Source organism: Gymnoscopelus braueri, assembly GCF_963280865.1.
Source record: "Gymnoscopelus braueri genome assembly, chromosome: 17".
Classification (NCBI taxonomy): Eukaryota; Metazoa; Chordata; class Actinopteri; order Myctophiformes; family Myctophidae; genus Gymnoscopelus; species Gymnoscopelus braueri.
Genome location: NC_137617.1, coordinates 48973143 through 49000736, shown reverse-complemented (window position 1 = coordinate 49000736; position 27594 = coordinate 48973143). Strand labels below are relative to the sequence as shown.

The following is a 27594-nucleotide window of genomic DNA, read 5'->3' as shown; positions in this document are numbered from 1 at the left end:
GAGACTCCTGTTACTGAACAAACACTCTATAGCAATGATTACTATCACAATATAGTGCTTTAACCTTTTAAAAAAACATCACTTAACCTACCTGAACTCATTCAGTGCCATTGGCGTCAAAGACGAACAAATTATCATAAGCCCAGAGCCAGTGGTGGAAAAAGTACTCAAATTCTTTACTTAAGTAAAAGTACCAATACTGCAACATAAAAATACTCTGACACAAGTAAAAGTCCAGAATTCAAAATTTACTTGAGTAAAAGTACAAAAGTATTGGCATCAAAATGTACTTAAAGTACCAAAAGTAAAAGTACTAAATATTTGAAAATAGCAGATCTACAAGCTCACAACGCGTCGCATCGCGACGCGTTGTGAGCTTGTAGATCGGCTATTTTCAAATAGCCTAGGTATAAAATAGGGTTAAAGTGGTTAATGTATGTTTCATTGTATCATGATTAATATCTGAAAAGTAACTAGTAACTAAAGTTTTCAAATAGTTTTAGTGGAGTAAAAGTACAATATTTGCCTCTGAGATGTAGTGGAGTAGAAGTAAAAGTATTGGAAATTGGAAATTCTCAAGTAAAGTACAAATACCTCAAAATCGTACTTAAGTACAGTACTTGAGTAAATGTACTTAGTTACTTTCCACCACTGCCCAGAGCGCCATGGACGTCTAAAACGTAAAAAAAGAAAAGAAAGGGAAAAACATTCAGAACCCAAGATATTGTGTACTTTTTTTGGCCCAGACATGCTATTTTCAAAGGCAGACAATTAATGTCAACGAGGTCGCGATGACCTCGTTGACATTTGTGAAACCACACAGTGCAACCCTCAGTGATTAGCAACCTTCAGGGGATCGATTATACCGGAGATAAATATTCTGTGACTACTTGAAAAAGGTACGAAAATCGATGGCACGTTATGCAATTATTATTTTATTTAATTGAGTACTTTTCCCACCACTGCTAAAATGATGAAGTATACAGTATAGTAACACAAAGGTGTATGTGTGCATCTTGCTGTCCCTCCAGCCTCCTCTGCCAGAAGAAGACTACCCCTCAGAGGTCTTCCCTGCAGCTGCTGACGTGGCAGAGCTCCTCCAGGAGGAGGAGGAGAGGAGCAGCGTCCCTGCGTCTCCTCAAAGCCCCGCCACGCAGGAGGAGTACAGCTTCAGCGGCCATGGCTCTCCTCACAGCCCCTCCTCCACGCAGGAGTACAACTTCAGCCACGTGACCAAGCCCGACATCCCCAGAGCCAGGCTGGACCGCAACGCCCCGCCAGGATGGATCCTCACCGCCGAGCCCGACGGCACGTGGGTGTTCACCAGCCAACACTCACAGGAGCAGGTTAGATACCGGCCCGGGCACGCAGGAGGGTGAAATGTTTTCCTAAAGACAAAAACAACATTTTGGTTAAAATGTTAATAAGCCTTATTATCCCTTAATACATTATAATTGCCCTATGTAAAAACGCCTAAAATATTGTATTTATTCACTCAATATGCTCCCGTCGCAAGTTGATGATGTCATTTGTCCATGTGTGGTCTAGCCCTATGGAATGCATGGATATATCTTCATCAGGCAAATATATGATATATTTGCCTGATGAAGACCTAGAAGCGTCGAAACGTTGCAAAAATAAAAAGTGAGTTTCTTGGAGCTTGAGAACAGTGTGCAGACTTTCTTCTTCTTTTCCTTGAACCCCTATTTGTATCCCTTTCAGGACAGGAACCCCTTTTGGGGTTCTTGTTGCTATGTATAGTATATAGCAACATACATTTGTTGTAATTTTTTAATACATGTTTGAAGTTTTTTAGAAAACTTAGATTGCGTTTTTAGAATTGACCTCAGGTCTAAATGGGTTAATAATGCTTTTATTCTGTAGCCAGGTGAGTCATTTCATCAAGTACATATCCTTCAATTTCTTTATAAACATTGAAAACGCTATAGGCCACCAGAAGCCTCATTAACGCTAATGTGTTTGTCATGTGACAGTGGATCAAGTCGTTGGACGACAGAGGACAGACGTACTACTACCTGAGAGACGGATCCAAGTCCCAGTGGAACCTCCCTGAGGTATAACTTCATCCAAATGAACCTGTTGTGGCTGATAACAATCCCCAATACATTGATCTGCCGGCCCCGGCAGGCTATAAGCCTGGGAGATAGAAAGCTGTGTGACGCGCAAACTAAAAGGACTCATGTCCTAACAAAAGCTCAAGTTTTAAAATGCTTTACTTCAGTGACACCAATTTACAATACACATTTCATATTCCAATAAATATGTATAATATATAATGTGCAAAGAAATAAGCAGTGGTGGAAAAAGTACTCAAATTCTTTACTTAAGTAAAAGTATCAATACTGCAATATAAAAATACTCCGTTACAAGTAAAAGTCCAGAATTAGAAATTTACTTGAGTAAAAGTACAAAAGTATTGGCATCAAAATGTACTTAAAGTACCAAAAGTAAAAGTACAAAATATTTGAAAATAGCAGATCTACAAGCTCACAACGCGTCGCATCGCGACGCGTTGTGAGCTTGTAGATCGGCTATTTTCAAATAGCCTAGGTATAAAATAGGGTTAAAGTGGTTAATGTGTGTTTCATTATGTCATAATTTATATCTGAAAAGTAACTAGTAACTAAAGTTTTCAAATAATTGTAGTGGAGTAAAAGTACAATATTTGCCTCTGAGATGTAGCGGAGTAGAAGTAAAAGTATTGGAAATTGGAAATACTCAAGTAAAGTACAAATAACTCAAAATTTTACTCAAGTACAGTACTTAAGTAAATGTACTTAGTTACTTTACACCACTGGAAATAAGTTAAGCCAGGGGTCTTCAACGTTTTCAGGCCAAGGACCCCCTAGCTGAGAGAGAGATGAAGCAGGGACTTTTTTTGTTTACTTGGTCTGCACTTTTTTCCCTCTACACCTAAACCTCTTTGCCAAAAATAGCCGATCTACAAGCTCACAACGCCTCGCAGCGCGAGGCGTTGTGAGCTTGTAGATCGGCTATTTTTGGCTAAAGTTCTCCTCAGAAAAAGAGATTCAAGTTGGTTAAGGTAAAAAAAAAAATCCTATCACACAAAGATTTGGCGGACCCCCTGTAGTAGCTCTGAGGACCCCCTAGGGGTCCCGGACCCCCTGTTGAAGACCCCTGAGTTGAGCAGTGAGCAAAATGTGAAATGCGCTCAACAAGTCAAGTTGAGACTGAATTATAACTACATTGGATCCATTGGAACCCGTACATGGTCTCCACCTGACAGTGACGATATATATATATACTACATTTCTAATTAAACGGTGGTGTAAAGTAACTAAGTACATGTACTCAAGTACTGCTTGAGGTATGTTTTACTTTGCTGGAGTATTTCCAATTTTCCAATACTTTTACTTCTACTCCACTACATCTCAGAGGCAAATAGTTTAAAAACATTTTATACATAATATGATACCTTGTGAAACATTGTGCATAATGACTACTTTTACTTTAGGTACTTTAAGGATATTTTGATGCCAATACTTGTGTACTTTTACTCAAGTAAATTTTGATTACCAGACTTTTACTTTTAAAAGAGTATTTCTACATTGCAGTATTGATACTCTTACTTAAAGGAGCACTTCACCCCTGGAAGAAGTTCCAGGGGTGACCACAGGGGGGACCACAGGGGGACCACAGCGTATCACTGCCTATAACTTCAACTCCCAGAATGCTTTGGTGCCTTGTGGCAGGGGAGGTTCCATGTGGGTGTGATCTCCAACAATAACATCCCTAACATCCAAACAGCATGCCAGTGTCGCCATGTCTGCTTATTATAAGCGGCTTCTTTCTAAAATGTAGTTGATATTTGGGCTTGTTTCCAAATGTTTTGATTGCTGTTTAAACCAGTGGTTCTCAAACATGTTCATGTATTTTTCCACAGACCCCCATCTGAAATTATAATTTGTGGCAGGGAGCCCCTAACAAATATGTGTCAAAAATATTCCACATTTTGAAAAGCAAATAAAAATATTTTGCAAAAAATCCACATTTTGGACTTTTTCCCCCTCAAGATTTTTTTGTAAATAGCAGATCTACAAGCTCACAATGGGTTGCGAAGCGTTGTGAGCTTGTAGATCAGCAATTTTCAAATATATAATATCCCATGTCTAGGTAAAGTGCTCTTGGCATAGTTATTTTTCTTTTGGGCTTGTTTTCATAGACCTGGCTGCTTATTTCTCTCACAATATCTGGCAACACTGGCTGTCCTCGCAAACGTTCATCTAGTTACATATTATGTCCAAGGATTCGTTAGTGATGTCATATCACTGGGACATATAAGTATCTTCATGCAGTTTCACTTCCGTGTCGCATAGTATTGACATCACTGTCACATCCTTGGTATTATGATCCTAGCCTTTCGTGACGGTGTTTGTTTACCAGCGCTGCTACTCCACGCTGTATTTTTTTTTTCAAGCTTGCGCTTATGAAACACTACACAGGATTATTATTTCATGTCAACATTCAAGTACAACTATCAGAAGATAACTCAGGTAAAGTAATGCCTCACTCTACAAGGGCCGCTGGCCGCAGCTAATGGGAGTGGCCGAGTGGCGAAAGAAGGTTGAACAAAGTGTTACGGACACCCCATTGGGGCTGTCTTTTGAGATGGTCTGACTGAGACACGCCGAGACATGTAGTGCGGAAAGGAATGAGACCAATCTCTCATGATGCAAATAACGTCACGAATATTGCGAAGATTACTAGATATCTAAAAACACAGATTATTCACAAAAAAAACCCAGGATCTTGTTTCTTGACTCCTAAACTTCATTAAAAGACCGAAAACTTCTTCCAGGGGTGAAGTGCTCCTTTAAGTAAAACAAAATGTAGTACTCTTTCCCACCACTGTAATGAAATGCATGTTTCTCCATGCAGGCCCCTGTGGCGTCGGGTCAGGGTAAGGTGGGCAACGGTGTCGAGGCCGACAGCGTTTCTAACGCTAAAAACTGGAGACACACCATGGGTCCTGCACAGCTCAGCGCAGCGCACGAAGACACGGTGAGAACACACACACACACACACACACACACACACACACACACACACACACACACACACACACACACACACACACACACCATGGGTCCTGTGCAACTCGGCTCAACAAAAAATATGTATTCAAAGATTTTCACGATTTTTCAAAAATAGCAGATCTACGAGTGCAGCGCGAGTATGAGCTTGTAGATCTGTTATTTTTTTGATAGCCAAAGAAATCTTATAAAAAATACGTCCCTATTCTGGGGTGAACGTTCGGCGAAGGTGACAGATGTGACACGTCAAAATGTGATGCATTGTGACACGTTGTGAGCTTGTAGATCAGCTATTTTCGGTGAAGAGATTTGGGTGTAGAGGGGGGGAAAAGGAGAGGACCTAGTAAAACTATGTATTTGACCACGGACCCCCATCTCAAAATGTTTTGTTCCAGGGACCCCCCAGAAGCAAAGATTTGAGTTAAAATGTTCGCTTTAAAAGAATATATATATTCAAAGATTTGCACACATGTTCACGATAAAAAAAAAAAAGCAGATCTACAAGCTCATAGCGTGGCACTCGGTGCGGCGCTATGAGCTTGTAGATCTGCTATTTTTGAATAGCCAAAGTGTAAAATAATGCTTTTTTAGCTCAAATCAAAAAGTGGCACAGATGCTACAGTACGTTATAGGTCTTAATGGGTTAAGTGGTTAAAACAGTTTTTATTTTAATTTTTAATGTGCTGTATTTTCATTTGTAGCGATAATATGTAAATGACATTCACTTGTTTACTGTGTCACAACAACACAGTAAACACTGTCCTCTCCTTCCCTCTTCATGTTGTGACAACTTCCTGTTTCACTCGAAACTTGCAACAGAGATTTTTGCAGCAACGCCTCTCTCACATGCAGTGGTGGAAAGTAACTAAGTACATTTACTCAAGTACAGTACTTAAGTACAATTTTTTGAGGTATTTTTACTTTACTGGAGTATTTCCAATTTTCGTTATTTTTACTTCTACTCCACTACATCTCAGAGGCAAATATTGTACTTTTACTCCACTACAATTATTTGAAAACTTGAGTTACTAGTTATTTTGTAGATTTTAATTATTATTACAAAACATACATTAACCACTTCAGCCCTATATACATTTCGGGCATTTGAAAATAGCAGATCTACAAGATCTGCTATTTTCAAAAGATTTTCATACATTTTATTCATTTGAAAACTTGCGAAATGGGACATTCTGCATAATGAGTACTTTATACTTTTGATACTTTAAGTACATTTTGATACATTTTGAATTCCAGACTTTGACTTGTAAGAGAGTATTTTCTACATTGCAGTATTGATACTTTTACTTAAGTAAAACATTTTAGTACTTTTTCCACCTCTGCTCACATGCCAAATATGTCCGACACTGAGCAGCAGCCTGTAGTCTATTAGGTAATGTGTAACCTAATAATGGACAAAAGAACTACAATGCCCATCCTCCTGAGGTTACATTACGTCATAGAACAAAAATGCACTGCATGCTGCTATTGTTTAGCAATCAAAATTATTTAAGGTCTAATTATCAAGATAAAGTTTGGAAGGCAGGACAATGTTCGTAACATTAGGACACACACACACACACACACACACACACACACACACACACACACACACACACACACTCTTAGTCTAGACGGGCACATTTCTTGCTACATACAGTAGGGCTAAAATTAATCTCCTTGCTATTGTAGAGTACGATTATAAACAGGGCAATGGAGAGAAGATCAGTGAGTAATGTGAGATAACGCCCTGCACACACACCACACACACACACACACACACACACACACACACACACACACACACACACACACACACACACACACACACACACACACACACACACACACACACACACACACACAGACACACAGACACACACTACTGTACATGCATAAGCGGTGAGTCATGTCAGGCTGGCTGGGTGTGCCAGGTGTTAAACTGAATGCTTCAGGCAGGGTGTGCCAGGTGTTAAACAGAATGCTTCAGGCAGGGTGAGGGCAATGCGTCACACCTGACGCTCCGGCTTCTTTTGAAGTCTTTAGCTTAGACACATTTATACGCCCGAAAATAGCACATCTACAAGATCACGACGCGCTGTGAACTCCTAGATCTGCAATTTTTGGCGTGCGACTGGAGCAGAAATGAAGCATTACTTAACCAGTATAAAATAGACTGACAACACATCCATGTAATCCCCAGGGTGTTGCTATAGGAATAAAACCTTGGAGTTCTATATAAATTATCTTGTTTTGTGTTCCTTCACGAGCCTTGAGATCCACTAAGGAATGCAGGTTTACTAGAATCACTTTATTGTCACATCACAGGTTTACAGGTGTAAAACAGTGGGTGAAAGTTGTTTTTGTGCAAGCTAGATAATGATGATGATATTTATTTATAAAGCGCCTTTCATACATACAATAAAATGCAACTCAAAGTGCTTTACACAAAAAAAAGAAAAGATCATAAAAAAGAACAAGTACATAAAAAGAAAGTGGAAAATAATGAAGGAAGCATAAAAAACTAATTAAATGAGTAGAAAACTAAAAGGATGGAAAAGCTGTCAAATTAATCATTAACAATCAAGAGAGGCAAAATAAATAATGGCTCAAGGTCACGCTTAAAGATATCTGCTGATTGAGCCGTTCTGAATCAGTAGATCGTTGAATAGTTGAATGCAAAGATAAGAGAGGAACTTGCTTGAAGTCTCAGGACCAGGCTGTACCTTCCTAAAAGATACCAAGTCTAGCCCACGATAGCTCCGAGATGAGGTCCCGCTGCACCAGTGTTGATTTTGACAGCAAATTTTGATGTAGTTTTAGTCATAGTCTTTTGAATAAAATTCCATTTAGTTTTTGTCATATTTTAGTCACCTGAAATGTTTTCTTTTTTTTTTTTAGTCGACCATTTTTACCGGTGCCTTGATGGCGTCGTAATGGCTGATTTTACACTTGGTTGCATGCTGAAAATAGCCGATCTACAAGCTCACAACGCGTCGCAGCGCGACGCGTTGTGAGCTTGTAGAACTGCTATTTTCAGAGCGCTACACCAGAGCGCAACCAAACATTAAATGACTTCTACTGGATCTCTTCTCCACTAGATCCCTCACTAACATTTTAGTCTTTTTTTATTTGTTGATGAAATTGTGAATATATTTAGTCTTAGTTAAAGTCATCATAGCTCAGTTTTTGATTAGTTTTTATTTAGTTTTTCGTCAGTGAAGAAAGGTAGTCGACGATCATTTTTCGTCATAGTTTTAGTCGGCGAAATCAACACTGCGCTGTACCGGGTCCCAGCAGAGGTAGAGTCCGTCCAAACGTAGTGAAGATCATCTTTTTCGCCGCATCGTATCCAAAAAGTTAAGGTAGTCTGAGACACCTACAGATGTTTGACATTTTGCCGGAAAGTAATTTTTTTTACGACGGGGTTGAAAAGAACGTTTAAATTGCGTATTTAGTCAGCCTGTGGCCATGTTTTCCCATCGTAGCCGATTCGGAGGCAGTACTGGCACCTGCCGTAGAGGGTTCTTCCGGGTTGAATGGGAAAACATGGCCACAGACTGTCTAAATACGCGATTTAAACGTTTTTTTCAACCCCGTTGTGAAAAATGTATACTATCCGGAGAAATGTCAAACATCCGCAGGTGTCTGGGACTGCCTTTTACTTTTTTGGATACGATGTTGCGAAATAGGTGATCCATCCACACTACGTTTGGACGGACTCTACCTCTGCCGGGAGCCGGCACAGCGGGTTCCCATCTCGGAGCTACAGTATGGTGGAGAGTGAGGTTCCAAACGGGGCTAAGCCTACCATGTCATCTTGACTCATGTAATATCCTTGCTGTCGGGCAGAAACCGCCTATCTCCATAGTAGAACTTTTTGTGTTTCTTCGTAAGAGTTAACGCCCTACTTGATCACACCACAGCGTCACACAAAAGTAGCAAAAGTAGCAGCAAAAGTAGCAGCTAGCTACAAGCTAGCTTGTAGATCTGCTACTTTTGCTGTTTTTGTATTTCAATGCTGAAAAGTAATAGTTTTAGACATATGAGGTTTTCCACCCGAAGAGCTGCATGTTTAGTAAGAAAGGTGCTACACTACAGTATAGCTCTATTACACATACAGTGTTTGTTTTGTTTTGTTTTGTTTGCTTTGCCTGTTTAAATAGTTTTGCCCTCTGTCTGGGATTAAATCCAATTAAATTAAATCCCAACATGTAGGAACAAAAGCAGAGAAAAAAGCTGCACATTTTCCGTTAATGAACGCCCTGCCCTCTAATACATTTAAGATGTGTGGACATCATCTGCACTTGGGCCTGTCACAGTTATTACATGATCGCCTAATCGCAATTATTTGAGATAATCACAATCATTTTGCATAATCGTCATAATCGTATCCGTGTAGAAAAAATTTCCGACATTTTCCGACATTTTCCAAAAGTAGCAGAAATAGCAGATCTACAAGCTTTCAACACGTGAATGTGAATACATGTGTCTGTCATTTCTTTGTGTTTCAGTCATATCGGCCCCTGTGCAATTTGTGATAATGAAGCCTAAAACCAAACATAAAAGTTGTATTCATATGTAACAATGTTCAATGCCAAACGCACAATTAAATCGTTCATCACAATTATCTTGTGTAACAATTAGTTGTCAACTTAACCCATTGATACCTGGAACGCATCTGTGTCACTTTAGATGTCTTTGGCTATTCAAAAATAGCAGATCTACAAGCTCATAGCGCTATGAACTTGTAGATCTGCTATTTTTGAAAAATCTAGATTTTTGTTTTTTTGATTTTTTTCAAAAAACTGTTAGGATTTAGATTTTTTTTAAGAATCGCCTCAGGTCTTAAAGGGTTAATCGTAATCGTGACAGCTCTATCTGTACCTGCATAGTGTATACAGTCATATAGATTAGTTATGGATTAGTTATATAGTCATAGTCTGTGTATACAGTTATAGAGAAAAGCTTTCTCTAACCGGAATAATCTTCATGGTTTTTGTTTCAAGCTGAAGTATGATCGTTGCTGTCGGATAGAAACCTTGTGTCTTTGTGTTTCAAATCTTGTAGATGAACGCCGTACTTCATCATCACACAAAAGTGTCACACAAAAGTTGTGACAAATACCAGATCAAACAAGCTCACATCGTGTCGCGATTGTGACTCGTTGTAAGCTTGTAGATCAGCTATTTTCACTGTTTTACTTTATTTTTAATGGCCTAAAAAAAACATTAAAGAACCTGGTTTGGACATTCAAGGTTTCCAAACTGACAGCAATGGTATGTTGATGTTTTCTGTGGTTGAACGACACATCCTAAAATGCCTCTCCTCTCCTCTCCTCTCCTCTCCTCTCCTCTCCTCTCCTCTCCTCTCCTCTCCTCTCCTCTCCTCTCCTCTCCTCTCCTCTCCTCTCTCAGAGGTTCTTCCCCACTCACAGGAGGAACCTGTCAGACCATGGAGGAGGAGGAGGTGACAGCACCTCCTCCTCTCTGGGTCAGCCTCCAGAGAGCCAACAGCATCATGTGAGTCCATGTCCCTCTCTAACCCGTCAGGTCTGCTGACACTCATTATGGTTGCTGTCGTCAGGCAGAAAAACCTCTTATCTCCATATTTTAACTTTTTGTGGTGGTTTTTTTCTTTGTAAATTAACGCCCTACTTTGATCATACTACAGCGTCACACAAAAAGTATCCAAAAAACAGCAGATCTACAAGCTCGAAACGCAGCTCGAAGCGATGTTTTGAGCTTGTAGATCTGCTATTGTTTTGCTATTTTTGAATATGGATCCTGACAAGTAACCGTTTTATTTTTGACATAATATGAGGTTTCTACTGACTGAGACGTTATGCTGATTATACTCTATTATAGATGAGCTCTGTTATGGTACTGATCATCTGAGAAGTATGGGACCCAATGGCTCTGTCTGTCTCCGTCTCTTTATCTCTCTATGTGTCTCTGTCTCTTTCTCTGTCTGTCTGTCTGTCTGTCTGTCTGTCTGTCTGTCTGTCTGTCTGTCTGTCTGTCTGTCTGTCTGTCTGTCTGTCTGTCTGTCTGTCTGTCTGTCTGTCTGTCTGTCTGTCTGTCTCTGCATGTCTCTTTATCTCTCTCTGTGTCTCTCTGTCTGTCTGTCTCTGTCTCTGTCTCTCTTTCTGTGTCTCTCTCTGTGTCTGTCTGTCTCTCGCTCTCTGTCTGTCTGTCTCTGTCTCTGTCTCTGTCTGTCTGTCTGTCTGTCTGTCTGTCTGTCTGTCTGTCTGTCTGTCTGTCTGTCTGTCTGTCTGTCTCTGCATGTCTCTTTATCTCTCTCTGTGTCTCTCTGTCTGTCTGTCTCTGTCTCTGTCTCTCTTTCTGTGTCTCTCTCTGTGTCTGTCTGTCTCTCGCTCTCTGTCTGTCTGTCTCTGTCTCTGTCTCTGTCTCTGACTGTCTCTGTATCTCTCTGTACCTCTCTGTGTCTCTCTGTGTCTCTCTGTGTCTCTCTGTGTCTCTGTATGCATGTCTCTGTATCTCGCTGTATCTCGCTGTATCTCTCTGTCTCTCTCTGTCTGTCTCTGTGTCTGTCTCTGTGTCCGTCTCTCTCTGTCTCTGTGTCCGTCTCTCTCTCTCTCTGTCTCTGTGTCCGTCTCTGTGTCTGTCTGTCTCTCTATCTCTCTTTCTCTGTCTCTGTCTCTTTCTTTCTCTTTCTCTTTCTTTCTCTCTCTCTCTCTCTCTCTCTCTCTCTCTCTCTCTCTCTGTCTCTCTGTCTCTCTGTCTCTCTGTTTCTCTGTCTGTCTCTCTGTCTCTCTGTCTCTCTCTTAAGGTCTTTGGGTTCAGGCCGTGGAGAAGGCCTTACTATTTGACCTCACAGTGGCTTCGCTATAACGTGGGTTTGTTTTTAGTGTTAAGGCCCACGCATCGATAGAAACTTCTGTCTAGGGCTGGTGGCAATAATAATATCCATGTCATGATTTGAGAGTTGAGGATTTTGCATATACCGTAATATTGTGATCACATAAGCCTACGCAGGGATGTGTGTGGGGAGGAATCATCTGGCATTTTGTAAACCAATACTAAACATAGCAGATCTATGAGCCGCTGCTAATTTGTTTTCTTTTTTCTTTGGACAATTGTGAAATAATTCAAGGAAATTTATATTGTCTCAATATGATATTATCAAGGTATTTGGTCAAATAAATATCATGATATTAGATATTATTCACCTAGCCCTACTTGTGTCTATCTATGAGGGGCCAGTGCTGTAGTGAGATATATATCACTCTATCACTCCAGGAACTATAAGCCATAATGTCAACAAGCATGCGTGTCCCATTCATCCCCTGTTTGCATAAATGCCTCGTCATCATCCTACAGTACAGTACTGTTGTCCTGTTGAGGTATTGAGTCAATATTGGTCTCCTTTACACTCAGCACTGTCCGCCCAATCAGACCGCCAGGTTCACTGTGATGTCACAGCGCGCCAGTGTTGCCAGGGTTTTGTGAGAGAAACGAGTAACCGGGTCTACGAAAACAAGCCCTAAAAAGAAGCGACTAGATCTACCAGCGGTCCGGTAGGAGATACCAAGGAGACTATTTGCGTCTCCTGCCGGAACCGCTGCCTACCGGTCCGCTGGTCATCAAATTATTGGCTTAGGAATGAGACAAAAACTAAAGAATATCCATGAATTAGAAAATAAGTAATTTTTTGGGTGAACTATCCCTTTAACCACTTTAAACCCTATATACATTGGCTATCAGAAAATAGCAGATCTACAAGCTTGTTGTGCTATTTTCAACAAAAATATTGAAAATAAATGGAAAATGTGGAATGTTTTTGAAAAGGAAAATGTTTGAGAACCACTGGGTTTAAACAACATTAGGAAACAAGCCCAAATAAACAACTACACTTTAGAAACAAGCCCGAAAAACCACAACCCGCAACTACCAATATTTACAAACAAGCCCAACGTTGCTTATAATAAGCAGACTTGGCAACACTGCAGCGCTGCCACAGATAAAGTCCATGGAAGTTTATTCAAATGTTATTTGACTGCCGTCACGGCTGGACGACACATTTACATAAGAGAAAGAAATGACAAATAAACAGGGACATCTGATTCTGTTGGAAAGCTGCTTATATACGTGCAGGTCTGGCACAATTATTACCAGTGGTGGAAAAAGAACTGAAATGTTATACTTAACTAAAAGTATCAATACTGCAATGTAGAAGTACTGTTACAAGCAAAAAGTCCGGAATTCAACATTTACTTGAGTAAAAGTACTAAAGTATTGGTATCAAAATGTACTTAAAGTACCAAAAGTAAAATGTTGTAAATAGCAGATCTACAAGCTCACAACGTGTCACATCAGTTTGTAGATCTGCTATTTTCAAATAGCCTAGGTATAAAACAGGGCTAAAGTGGTTAATGTATGTTTTATAATGTAATAATTTATATCTGGAAAGTAACTAGTAACTAAAGTTTTCAAATAATTGTAGTGGAGTAAAAGTACAATATTTGCCTCTGAGATGTAGTGGAGTAGGAGTAAAAGTACTCATAATTGGACTTAAGTACAGTACTTGAGTAAATGTACTTAGTTACTTTACACCACTGATTATTACGTAATCATACGATCGCAAATTATTTGAGATAATTGTAGTCATTTTGCATAATAATTATGCCAAATTCCTTTAACAATTATCGTTATGGAATCGTTTTCCTTTCAATCAAAAACAGCTGGATGAACTGAACGGTAAATGTCATATGATATTCACGTCATTATTATCGTCGTCCATGCAATTTGTACAGTAACTACTTTTAACCTGGCGTACCTATTTTGGACATTTAGGGGGGGGGGGGGAACCCCAAAAGAATTGCTGGAAAATGGGAAATGGAAATGGCAGATCTACAAGCTCTAAAGTCCAGGGTAAACTGTTGTGCCCTTCTGTGTCCTTTGTCCAGGGTTGACTGCAGGTCCGGTAGTCTAAAAAAAAACTGTCAGAAAAAGAGCCGCTCTCTACATAAACTATTAACCCATTCAATCCGGGAACACATCTGTGTCATGTTAGATTTGAGCTATAACCATTATTTTATACTTTTGGCTATTAAAAAATAGCAGATCTACAAGCTCATTGCGTGGCACCGAGTTGTAGATCTAGCTTGTTGATCTGCTAAAAAAAAGAAATTAATCGTTTGCAAATCTTTGAATATACTGTTTTTTTATTTTTTCAAGCAGACATTTGTCATTCAAATCTTTGCTTCTGGCCATTCTACAAATGTCTTCTAAATCCTTCTAAAGGTTTTTGAAGAACCCCCAAAATGATATGTATTTGGCAGCAGACCCAATCTCAAAATATGTTGTTCCAGGGACCCCCCAGAAGCAAAGATTTGAGTTAAAAATGTTCGCTTAAAAAAAAAGAATATATATATATATATATATTCAAAGATTTGCACAAAGTTTCACGATTTCTCAAAAATTGCAGATCTACAAGCTCGGTGCCGCGCTATGAGCTTGTAGATTTGCTATTTTTGAATAGCCAAAGAAATCTAAAATGACAGAGATGCGTGCCAAAAAAAGAGTAGCAAACGTTTGGGTCACAGGACCTTCGTCATCATCAGTGCTATATGAGTGGATCCCAGACAGACAAGATCAGTAGCTCTCAATAATCAACGTGTTGTAGAGCATGTAGATCTGCTATTTTTGCATCTTGGTAATAATATGGCCTGTTTCAGCCATAGTCCTATTATTAGTGTTCTTTTGTTTATGCATACGGGTCAGTGTCATTTCTTAATATAGCCTGTTTAAAACAGCACTCTGTAACTTCACTGTTCCACCCCGGATTTGAACCCGGGGCTCCTGCGCACATGTTTTACCACTGAGCTAATAGAGCCTGCCTGCTTGCTCAGGGGATAAACAAAGGTCAAAGATTTGTGTCAAACCAGAAACAGGATCATGTCAAACCTAGACACATCATCTAAATGTCTTATGACTTATAATTGTATGAACATACTCTATTATCTACCATACAGACTGTGTATAAAATTACATTTTATTCACCAAATAATGACATAATAGAGCAGGGGTCTTCAACAGGGGGTCCGGGACCCCTAGGGGGTCCTCAGACTTACTACAGGGGGGCCGCCAAATCTTTGTGTGATATATATATATTTTTTACCTTAACCACTTGAACCCTAGTATCCCTTTTTCTGAGGAGAACTTTAGCTAAAAATAGCAGATCTACAAGCTCACAACGCCTCGCGCTGCGAGGCGTTGTGAGCTTGTAGATCGGCTATTTTTGGCAAAGAGGTTTAGGTGTAGAGAGAGAGCAGACCAAAAAAAATAAGAAAAAAAAAGTTGAATCTAAAACACAATTGTATACAATATAGAGGAGGGGGGTCCCTTCTTCATCCCTCTCTCAGCTAGGGGGTCCTTGGTCCTGAAAACATTGAAGACCCCTAATAGAGCATTAAGTTACTTGTCATATCGGTGCTGTTCTGTGCAATTTCTATTTACAAAGCCCTGAAAGGCAAACAGAAATGTCATTTATATTAATGTTCCAATGTTCTATATACCAAAAACTATTGTTTATTCAACTTTTTTTTCCTTTTTTTTATTAATGATAAGACAGCCCTACTTACGTGATCAATACAGTTATATAATCAATACCATAATCATCTATAAATAATGCACACATACTATATATGTCAGCATACTGTATGTATGCATTAGTCTGTGGGTTGTTTGACTTGAGGCTTGCATCGAACATAACGCTTGTCCGGGGCGGTATAATGGCCATGGTTTGTATGCCTGTCTCTTCTATTGGCTATTCAAAAATAGCAGATCTACAAGCTCATAGTGCGGCTCCGAGTGCCGCGCTATGAGCTTGTAGATCTGCTATTGTTTTGCAAATCTTTGAATATATATATATATTTTTTAAAGCGAACATCTTTAACTAAAAACTTTGCTTCTGGGGGAGTCCCTGCAACAAGATATTTTGAGATGGGGGTCCGCGGTCAAATACATATAATTTTGGGGGTCCTTGTCATGAAAAAAGGTTGAGCACCACTGATTATAGCAACATATATATATTTTTTTAAACTGTTAGGATTTAGAAGACATTTGTAGAATCCCCCAGAAGCAAAGATTTGAGTTAAAAATGCTTTAAAAAATATATATATTCAAAGATTTGCACACATTTTCACGATTTTTCATAGCGGGGCACTCGTTGCCGCGCTATGAGCTTGTAGATCGGCTTGTATATCTGCTATTTGTTAATTGTCCAGGCAGTATAATGGCCATGGATTATATGCCTGTTGTATTGTGTGTAAACCTTGTTTCCTGCCATTTCCTTTATATGTAATATGCTGTATGTGTGTACTTTTAATATCATTCTAATTTTCATGCAATCCATGCCAAGGATTTTCTTAGCTTTAGAAAAACATCTCTTGAATAAAGATAAAGTTAAACAAATAAATAATGGCCATGGTTTGACGACATTCATAAAGCTGTCGAATGATGCCCCCCTGTGGTGGTTTTGGTGAAGTGTTGTGTTGTGTTCAGCATGGCAACAGCATAATATATGCTCATCCCTTCATCACATATTCCTGTGTGTCCTGATGAAGTGGCTGCATGATGATGAGATAGAGGAACATGGACTATATTAATATGCTGTGATGTGTTTATCTTTTCAGGTGCAGAACTTGGAGAAAGCTGGAATTCTAAACAAAACAAAAGTGTGTGAACACGGCAAGAAAGTACGGTATGTTTAAAGCTCTTTATTTGTGGTTCATGAGGAAGCTTCTCTGCTCTTTAAGAACCAATCAGGGGGTGTGTGTGTGTGTGTGTGTGTGTGTGTGCGCGTGTGCGTGCGTACTGTAGCTTTATTCTGTTCACGTGTTTGTGTGTTGTAAGCAGTGGTGTAAAGTAACTACTGTAAGTACATTTACTCAAGTGCTGTACTTAAGTACAATTTTGAGGTACTTTTACTCAAGTACATTTTTGAATTCCGGACTTTTACTTGTAACGGAGTATTTCTTCATTGCAGTATTGATACTTTTACTTAAGTAAAAGAATGTGAGTAATTTTTCCACCACTGGTTGTAAGGCTCACCTACTGTACTATGTACTAAACAATAACTGTCTTATGTTTTACTGTGTGTGTGTGTGTGTGTGTGTGTGTGTGTGTGTGTGTGTGTGTGTGTGTGTGTGTGTGTGTTGTGTGTGTGTGTGTGTGTGTTTGTGTGTGTGTGTGTGTGTGTGTGTGCGCTTGTGTGCGTGTGTGTGTGTGTGTGCAGGAAGAACTGGGCTCAGTCGTGGACGGTTCTCCATGGAGGCGTGTTGACGTTCCACAAAGACCCCAAATCTGCAAACACAGCTTCGGTATGACTTATAAGTCTTATATAGTACTATAAACACCTTCCTCTTCCTCTTTTTCAGGCCAAGGACCCCCTAGCTGACAAAGAGATGAAGCAGGGACCCCCCTCTATATTGTATTCATGTTAAATGTGTGTTTTCAGACATTTAGCGACTTAAACCTTCAATACTTTGTAAACTTGACCGTTGGCTCTGTACTTGGTCTGCTCTTTTTCCCCTCTACACCAAAACTTCTTTGCCGAAAATAGCAGATCTACAAGCACACAACGCCTCGCAGCGCGAGGCGTTGTGTGCTTGTAGATCTGCTATTTTCAGCTAATGTTCCCCTCAGAATAGGGTTGATAGGGTTCTAAGTGGTCAGTGTATAAAAAAAGAAGTCCCTATTGCACAAAGATTTTGGGGCCCCCTTGTAGTTACTCTTAGGACCCCCTAGGGGTCCCGACCCGGACCCCCTGTTGAAGACCCCTGTTCTATACTTAAAAAAATAAGGAGTCCGTGCTGGAGAACTAGTGATTTAACCCATTAAGACCCGAGGCGATTCTTTAAAAAAATCTAAATCCTAATAGTTTTTTGAAAAATAATGTAAAAAAAAAATTCAAGATTTTTCAAAAATAGCAGATCTACAAGCTCATAGCGCGGCACTCGGTGCCGCGCTATGAGCTTGTATATCTGCTATTTTTGAATAGCCAAAGAAATCTAAAGTGACACAGATGCGTTCCAGGTATTAATGGGTTAATAACAAAAATAGATGGGAACAGCTAGGGTTCTAACTTGTATCATCCGTAGTAACAACAAAAAGATCACGCTTTCCCTCTACACCAGAACAGCCGTAAACAAAAGAACATAATACTCCATAATACTCCTCGCTGACGTGCTTAGCCCGCCAACAACTTAAAGGAACATACCCCTGTGTATGTAGCATAGGGTTACAGTACTATAGTAGTTTTATTATAGTACTGGTGCTACTACTACAAGTTATGTTCACATAGTATAGTAGAATAGTAACAGTACTGATGTCATGGCAGAAATAGTGACAATACTGGTAGCACATCCAACAAGCTTCAGACAGCACTCCCATCTCGTCTGTTCCTCTCGACATGATGTTGTGAAGGTGTATGTTCCATAGGTAGTCCTGCCCAGAGCCCGACTGGTATCAGATTCTATGGGTCCCAAACTGATCCCAGATTTGGGAGAGCCCTAGACTACGGATTGGACAATATTTTCAACTTAGATTGCATTCAAGTTCTTATTTTTTTTATCTGCAATCTCACAAGACGTTGAGATGTTTAAATGTTCACCTATAATGACACAACCTGAAATAGGGGATATCAGGTTGAAAGTGGTAAACGAATCAGGACACATCGGCTGCATAATTGCCGATCAGAAAAGTCAAAGAACGGCTGATACTGTATATCTGCCAAACTGATATATCAGTATGGCTCTAGTCCTGCCATCATACGTAAAAAGTTGCAGGGTACGATTGACTAAACTGAGAGAAACCGTGGACTTTTGAGTCTTGTGTGCTGAAGACTGACTGAAAATGTAATGGCTTTATTGTCAATTTGTCATGTAATGTTCACGTTTCATGTGGATGTACTCATCACGCAAACATATATATATATATTAGGTGAAGTAATAGAAAAATATAAAACTTTAGTTGCATTTCAGTGACACTAGCGAAAATAGCAGATCTACAAGCTCGCAGCACGTCACATCCAGTGGTGGAAAGTAACTAAGTACATTTACTTAAGTACTGTACTTAAGTACAATTTTGAGGTATTTGTACTTTACTTGAGTATTTCCAATTTCCAATACTGTCCCTTCTACTCCACTACATCTCAGAGGCAAATATTGTACTTTTACTCCACTACATTTATTTGAGAACTTTAGTTACTAGTTACTTTTCAGATATACATTTTGATATTATGAAACATGCATTTACCACTTTAGCCCTGTTTTGTACCTCGGCTATTTTCAAACATTTTTGTACTTTTACTTTTGGTACTTTAAGTACATTTTGATGCCAATACTTTTGTACTTTTACTCAAGTAAATTTTTAATTCTGGACTTTTACTTGTAACAGAGTATTTTTAATTTGCAGTATTGGTACTTTTACTTAAGTAAAGAATTTGAGTACTTTTTCCACCACTGGCTCACTTCACGACCGTGAGCTTGTCTACTATTTTCGCTATTTTGTCATAATGACAAAGAAGTGTACAGCTGTTTTGGACATTCCAGAAGCTGCCTGAGATGGGTGCAGCCTACATGCATGGTGTTGTGTTGTTGTGACTGACGATCCACCAGTGGTGGAAAAAGTACTCAAATTCTTTACTTAAGTAAAAGTACCAATACTGCAATATAAAAATACTCTGTTACAAGTAAAAGTCCAGAATAAAAAATGTACTTGATTAAAAGTACAAAAGTATTGGCATAAAAATGTACTTAAAGTACCAAAAGTAAAAGTACTAAATATTTGAAAATAGCCGATCTACAAGCTCACAACGCGTCGCGATGCGACGCGTTGTGAGCTTGTAGATCTGCTATTTTCAAATAGCCTATGTATAAAATAGGGCTAAAGTGGTTAATGTATGTTTCATAATATCATAGTTTATATCTGAAAAGTAACCAGTAACTAAAGTTTTCAAATAATTGTAGTGGAGTGAAAGTACAACATTTGCCTCTGAGATGTATTGGAGTAGAAGTAAAAAAATAATGGAAATTGAAAATACTCAAGTACAAATATCTCAAAATTGTACTTAAGTACAGTACTTAAGTAAATGTACTTAGTTACTTTCCACCACTGCGATCCACCTCCCGACATTTTATAGGAAATGAAAGATAATTAACTTTGCGACGGAGACCAGCATGTGATCACACACTGCTGCTGCAGAGTGACGACACTCAAGACGAGACAAACCCTCTGGTTATAGAGCCTCCAGAGACACACAGTGTCTGCTTTGTCTAACCCTTTAAGACCGGGGGACGCATCTGTGTAACCACTTTATCCATATTTTATACTTTTGGCTATTCAAAAATAGCAGATCTACAAGCTCATAGCGCGGCACCGAGTGCCGCGCTATGAGCTTGTAGATCTGCAATTTTTTGTTTAATCGTGTTTTTTTTTTGTTGCAAATCTTTGAATATATATATCTATAAAGCAATTGTTTTTTACTCAAATCTTTGCTTCTGGCGGTCCCTGGAAATTTTATTTTGAGATGGGGGTCCGCAGCCAAATACATATCGTTGTGGGGCTCCTTGACACTGACATTAATATTATAGCAACATAAGTGTTTCAGAAAACTGTTTTAAACTGATTTAGAAGACATTTGTAGAATCCCCAGAAGCAATAACATTTTAGCTAGAAATGCTCGCTTTAAATATATATATATTCAAAGATTTGCACAACATTTTTCACGATTTTTCAAAAATAGCAGATCTACAAGCTCATAGCGCGGCACTCGGTGCCGCGCTATGAGCTTGTATATCTGCTATTTTTGAATAGCCCAACGAAATCTAAAAATGACACACAGATGCGTTCTCAGCTCTTAAAGAGTTAAGTGTCTGATTCCTAGGAATGTGGCACCATCAGGTTAACCAACATCCCTCTGTGTGTGTGTGTGTGTGTGTGTGTGTGTGTGTGTGCGCGCGCGCGCGCGTCTCTTCTCTCTCTCTTTTTGCTCCACGTAGAACAAGACCAATCAGATCGTGGCGGAGGTCACCGTAGACCTACGAGGGGCAACGATTGGGTGGGCCGCCCGAGACAAGTCCAGCAAGAAGAACGTTATAGAGGTACGTCTGAATTTGTCGTTGGCAGTAGACACAGGAATGCTTCCTGTACGTATCGTGTATTTATATTGTCGATATCGGGCAGACACTTTATATGCCCAAAAACAGTTAGATTTCAGGAAATGGAAATGGATCCAATGTAGTTGTTATTTAGTCAAGAGCTCTTGTTAATACTTTTAATTGGTTCAATATTTGTAAAAAAAAGACCCCACAGACACACTTAACCTGATGGGCAAAGTTAGAATAGAGCAAGGGGTCCCTGCTCTGTCTGCACTGGACCCTGTTTGTATGGCTGGGATTGTGTGAATGAATTAATGCATTTTTATTTCCGTGTCTTGTCATAAGACCCATCCTTTACGGAATTATAAGACACCAAAAACATAAATAAATAATACCACATTCACTTCTTGAAACAGAAACTGTAAAAGTAAAACTGTAAAAGACACAAAATAATGGTTACAGGGTAAGACCACTTTGGTAGAGGTTTGGTTTGTGTAGTTACCTTGCCATGATGTAACTCCAAAGGTGGACAAGAAATGAAAAATAATTGCTCTATTAATTAGAAATTGATAATTAAAAATATGCTCCCCATTGACTTACATTGTACACTCAAACAGTCACTCTTTTAGCCCATAAACGAACACAAACTAAGCTGATTCAGACAATATAGAACATCACCAAACCCAGTACTGTTTATTTTTTTAATAAAAATGTCAACTTCCTGCTGATTTTACTATTTGAAGATCCGGATCCGCCGATCCAGTCCAGGTTTTCTTTCTAATAAAAATAGCTAAATCAACAGTAAGTTAACATTTTTATAAAAAAAAAAAACAGTACTGGGTTTGGTGATGTTCTATATTGTCTGAATCGACTTTGTTTACATTCGTTTACATGCTAAAAGAGCGACTTTGAGAGCTGTTTTACTGTACAATGTAAGTCAATGAGGAGCATATTTTGAAATTTGAATTATCAATTTCTAATCAATGCAGCAATTATTTTTTATTTCTTGTCCACCTTTGGAGTTACATCATGGCAAGGCAACTACACAACCCAAACCTCTACCAAAGTGGTCTTACCCTTTAATACCCAAAAACTAAAAATACATATACATCACATATATGTTTTCTTTGTCCATTTGTTCCACGCTTTCTCTAAATATTCTGCAAGTGCGAATATCTTATGTTCAAAAATCAATACAAGTCTCTCTGCTTCACTTAACCATATTAAATCTAGGTTTTTACACCTATTCAATATTTGTTGACGTAGCTCATGATATAAGGGGCAGTAGAAAATAAAATGGAACTCCTTCTCAATATCATTTATGTCACAATAAGTCAAAATCCGCTCTTCTTCTATTACTCTATACAGTAGCTGTATACCTCTATACCAGTATTTTTAAACATGATGTGCTATTTATTTATTCATCTCTTGTGCATTGGTTTTATATTTTGTCTTTGTTGTTGAATGATATTATTACAGTGATTGTTTAATGTTAATTCCCTGTCTAGAGGTACTGCTCTATGTAGCTGCAATAGAATAACACAATGTGTTATCAGTTAGATAACTTTACCTATGCTGCTGTTATTTATTCTGGGACCGCAATGGAATGAAGTATTCTGACTTTTTGCGCTATCCTGGTAATACTATTGTACTATTCTATTGTATCTATCTTGAATTTATTAAATAAATCAAATCAAACCACTGTCACTTTCAAAATGTTTCAGAAATAGCTAAAATAGCACATCTACCAGCTCACGTATTTTTTGTGATCATGATAAAATTATAATTCTATTATTATATGAACGCTATCGTCTATTATGTATGTTATACAGAATCAGAATTTGACACTTGAGTATTTGATTTTAACATCCTAATGTAATGTTGTGCGTCTCTCTCCACAGTTAAAGAGTAAGTCTGGCATAGAGTTTCTGATCCAGTATGACAATGACTCCATCATCAGTGACTGGCACAAAGCCATAGTGGACACCATTCGACAGCTGGTAGGTGCTTTTATTTAGAGCCTTTTACCCCCAAGGGTTTTACAATGTGCTTTACATTCACCCATTCACACACACATTCACCCATTCACACACACATTCACCCATTCACACCAAGCCCCCTCAAATCTGGGATTGCAGGCCTCCCGCATTTATAAACACTACTGCGCGTGCGTCTACCGTTTGAAACCCTAGTGCAGTGGTTCTCAAACTTTTTCATGTCAAGGACCCCCTAATGATATGTATTTGGCCGCGGACCCCCATCTCAAAATATTTTGTTCCAGGGACCCCCAGAAGCAAAGATTTGAGTTACAAATGTTTGCTTTAAAAATGTATATATTCAAAGGTTGGCACAGATATTCACGATTTTTCAAAAATAGCAGATCTACAAGCTCATAGTGCCGCGCTATGAGCTTGTATATCTGCTTTTTTTGAATAGCCAAAGTATAAAAGGTTAAAGTGGTTCAAATGATTGTGATGCTATATGAACACATTTAGCTGGGGACCCCCTGGAACCCCCCCACGGACCCAATGCCGAACCAATGCCCTAGTGCGCCTGCTTGGTGCTCAAGTCTTCTGCATTTGAGCACCAACATTGGTGCTCAAATGCAGAAGACTTGAGCTGCCTCCGTCGTTGTAACGTTTGTATTGCCTAACTACTGCTGTAGTCTGTTCTTACCAAACGGGCTTAGCAGTCCGCCTTGCTGGGGGCGACAAAAACTATGCCTAAACCTAACCATAATCCTAATAAGATAATCTGTGACGCGTATTAGATATGATAAATAAACAGTGCCATGAAAGGGATTCGATCCCGAGGCGCCGGGATAGTAGGGCTAATAGACACCTTAACAGACAACGTCACACTGATAAGAACCAGTATGCGCGCGCAGGTCGGCAGCAAAAGAACCTCACCGCTCATTAGATACAATGTTAAAGTGGTCACAGCCTCATGTGTAAAAATACATCCCATCAAACTTTCAGATGCTGTTTTTCTCCCAGTGTGGAGGAAGAACGCTTAGGATTTTTACTGTGATCTCTCGCTCTTGAAATATATAAACCTTGGTTTATGTTGTTTGTAAAGAATAATAACAATTCAAAGCAGTTGTCCCCCAAACCACACCTCCAGTGGTTGTCATCAGACCAGAGGGAGCGCTCTATGATCATGGCACCAGAACCTGCTCTTGCTCGTGCAGCTGCAGCCCGTCAAGCCTAATTTATTCCAAGCTCACAGCGTTCGATCCGCGACGCGGTTGTGAGCTTGTATGTCAGCTGTTCTCGGCGCGCAATACCGTTAAGCGACGAAGTATATAATGTCTCGCCAGGGCGCACCCCACTAGCCAACACACAAGAGGAGGTTGAATGAACTGAAACCAGCGCACCCCAAAACAGCAGGTTTGAGGATCTGTTGGGAATTGATTACATGAAACAGTCACCTGTGCGTCCAGTCTCAATGTTTGTAAACAAATAATTGGTCTATGCTTAACGTTGCACGCCACGGTGCGTGCCATCTGGTATCGCTAGGTTTTGGGAGTTACTTAAGGCGGTCCGCTCATGTGAGAGGCAGTTCCGCATGCGTCACCGAAGGGGGCATCGCCAAGTTAGTACGATCCCGTGGGAAAGGCGAGTTGGCGCTCCAGACCGTATGGTATGACGGAAGCATTTGAACATTGTGGGAGGCAACAGTCTGAACCACACCAGACTAGGGGTTCAGTGTCCTGCTCAAGGACACTAACACAGGGGGAGCCAGGGTTCAAACCGGGAACCTTCCCATTCCCAAGTGGCCGCTCTACCTCCTGAGCCACTGCCGACGCGTTGTGAGCTTGTAGATCTGCTGTTTTTCACGGCATGCAACTAAGAGTAAGGCTTTCGCAGCGCTAGAACCCCTTCTCTAATGCACACTGTTGTTGTTAGTTTGTCTATTAAAACACTGGTTCTCCAGTTATATTCTCCAGTTAACCCTCTGAAGGACCCCCAGGGGTCCTTCAGAGGGTACGAGGGGGTCTCCAGCAAAATGTTTAAACACTTATGCCCTAGTTCTTTATCGGCTATTTGATCTACAAGCTCGACATGTAGATCGGCTAGATCGGCAATTTTTTTTATTTATTTTTTTAGTCTTCTCTTATGGTGGTCCCTAGCACAAAATATTTTTAGATCAGGGTCTGTGGCCAAATTCATATCAATGAACCCATTAAGACCTGTGGTCGATTCTACAAATGCCTTCTAAACCAGTAGTTCTCACTCTTACAAGATGTTTAAAAATGTAAAAAGGAAAAATAGCCAACACTAGAATCTAAAATGACACACAGATGCTTTCCCGCACGGTTTTAATGAGTTAAGGGGTCTTTGACAATGAAAATGTTTGAGAACCACTGTAATAAACTATGTAATGTATATCAGAGGTCCTTTGTATGTATTTTAAACTCATTGGTGTCATTGTGTCATTGTGTTATCAGGAGTATCAGGACCAGCATTCTGAGGAGGAAGATGAATTCTGTGACAAACCGGCAGACAGAGACGACAGGCCTGTAGGGCCTCAAGACAAGAGAAAGGGTAAGCTCTTGCTCCCCCCGGTGGTTCACCGTGTAAGAGCACATTAATGAGGCTGTGTTTCTTTTCTCTCTCTCTCTCTCTCTCTCTCTCTCTCTCTCTCTCTCTCTCTCTCTCTCTCTCTCTCTCTCTCTCTCTCTCTCAAACTAAATAAAAACAATATAACCACTAAGCTATGAAGAATAAAACTATGACTAAGTATATTGAGAATTTTGTCAAGAAACTAGACAAAAATGTTAGGCAGGACTAGTGGAGAAGAGATGTAATTTTATGCTTGTTTGAGCGCAGGTGAGCTTGTAGATTGTCTGTTTTTGGCATACAGCTACGTATGGGGGTATGATAAAATGTTAAAGGTAGGGTAAGTGATTTTCTTTGGTTAAAATAAGTGTTAAATAGCTCTATATTGTGATAGTACTCATTGCTATAGAGTGTCTGATCAGTAACAGGAGTCTCCATGTCTCTCCAGCTCTTTATTAAACAGAAAATGCATTTTCGTTTCAGTTTCATTTCCAATTTTATCCAATCAGGATAGAGAACTCAGTCAGGATATAGATTAAACAAGTGAAATTGGAAGTGATGACACTAAGAAATGAGCAGGCAAAATTGGAACTGGAACACTATAAAAATGAAGCTTAAAATGGGTACTTTCTCCTGATTGGCTGAGATTTTGACACCTACCGGAAAATGTATTTTCTGTTTATTAAAGAGCTGGAGAGACGGGGAGACTCCTGTTACTGAACAAACACTCTATAGCAATGATTGCTATGACAATATAGTGCTTTAACCTTTTAACAAAATACTTTTTGTTTTAACCAAAAAATATCACTTACCCTACCTTTAACCCTGGTGTCTGTTTTTGGGGCAATTGTTTGCATATATTTTCAAATAATTTCCAAAATAGTGAAAATAGCCCATGTACAAACTCACAAGGCGCTGCAATGCGTGATGAGTTTGTTACATGGGCTACTTTGGTAGCACTTTATGATAACAATACACTATTTAGCATTAGTTATATTTTCTATATCTCATTTATAAATGCTTTATAAGGCATAGATAGTCCTGACTTTAGATGGGCTTACACAATATACTTAACTAACAACTACCTTAACACATTGGGTGCCAGAGGTTTATTAAAATATTATACTTTGAGTGCCAGGACTTTTTAAACATTTTGAACCTTTTTCAAGTAGTCACAAAATATTTTCAGTGATCACCGTCCTCACGGTGATCCCCTCATTACACACATACAGGTCTCGTACAATCGGGGGGAAAAAATTTAAAACATTCGGAAATCCATTCCATAGTTGCAGCCAGTTGAAAATAGTTAAATTAACATTGTAAAAAAAAAAAGTGCACAGGAGCCGAGATACAGGTTTTTGAAGTCATAAGTTAACCAGGAGGTGGATTGGAGTCTAAATCTTGTAGGAGTGATATTTCCTGTTGCTGTGAAGAAAAATAAATAAATAAATAAATAAATAAATAATATTTTTTTTTTTTTTTTCAAAAACCGTATATATACGGTTTTGGCACTCAACGTTAGTATGCGCAAAACCGTATATATACGGTTTTGGCACCCAATGTGTTAATAAATCACGAGTTTGAGGATGAATAAGTGTTTATAAAACGTGTATTGACAGATTTAGATGGTTAGCGAGTGTGTTGACTAATGCTTAACTAATGCTAAATAGTGTATAGTTGAAACGTTTATAACTGTGTTTACTAATGCTTAGTAATGTATAAATAATGCTTTAAAAATGATGAATTTATGATGAATTAAGTATTCCCTAGTGCTTAATAGTGTATAGTTATTATAAAGTGCTACTACTATTTTAGAGTGGATTAAGTGTTAGTA

At 39.2% G+C, this 27594-nt stretch overlaps 1 protein-coding gene across 1 annotated transcript in view; it reads left to right on the top strand.

The window, feature by feature from the left end:
* Positions 1-27594, top strand: part of arhgap27 (Rho GTPase activating protein 27) — an 83632-nt gene that overhangs the window by 47418 nt on the left and 8620 nt on the right. Inside the window, exons 7-15 of the mRNA XM_080455891.1 lie at positions 1032-1346; positions 1995-2075; positions 4921-5043; positions 10490-10594; positions 16732-16799; positions 17334-17418; positions 21100-21201; positions 23100-23198; positions 25649-25745. Of these exons, the coding sequence (XP_080312017.1) occupies positions 1032-1346; positions 1995-2075; positions 4921-5043; positions 10490-10594; positions 16732-16799; positions 17334-17418; positions 21100-21201; positions 23100-23198; positions 25649-25745 (1075 nt within the window). The remainder of the gene's footprint in view (positions 1-1031; positions 1347-1994; positions 2076-4920; positions 5044-10489; positions 10595-16731; positions 16800-17333; positions 17419-21099; positions 21202-23099; positions 23199-25648; positions 25746-27594) is intronic.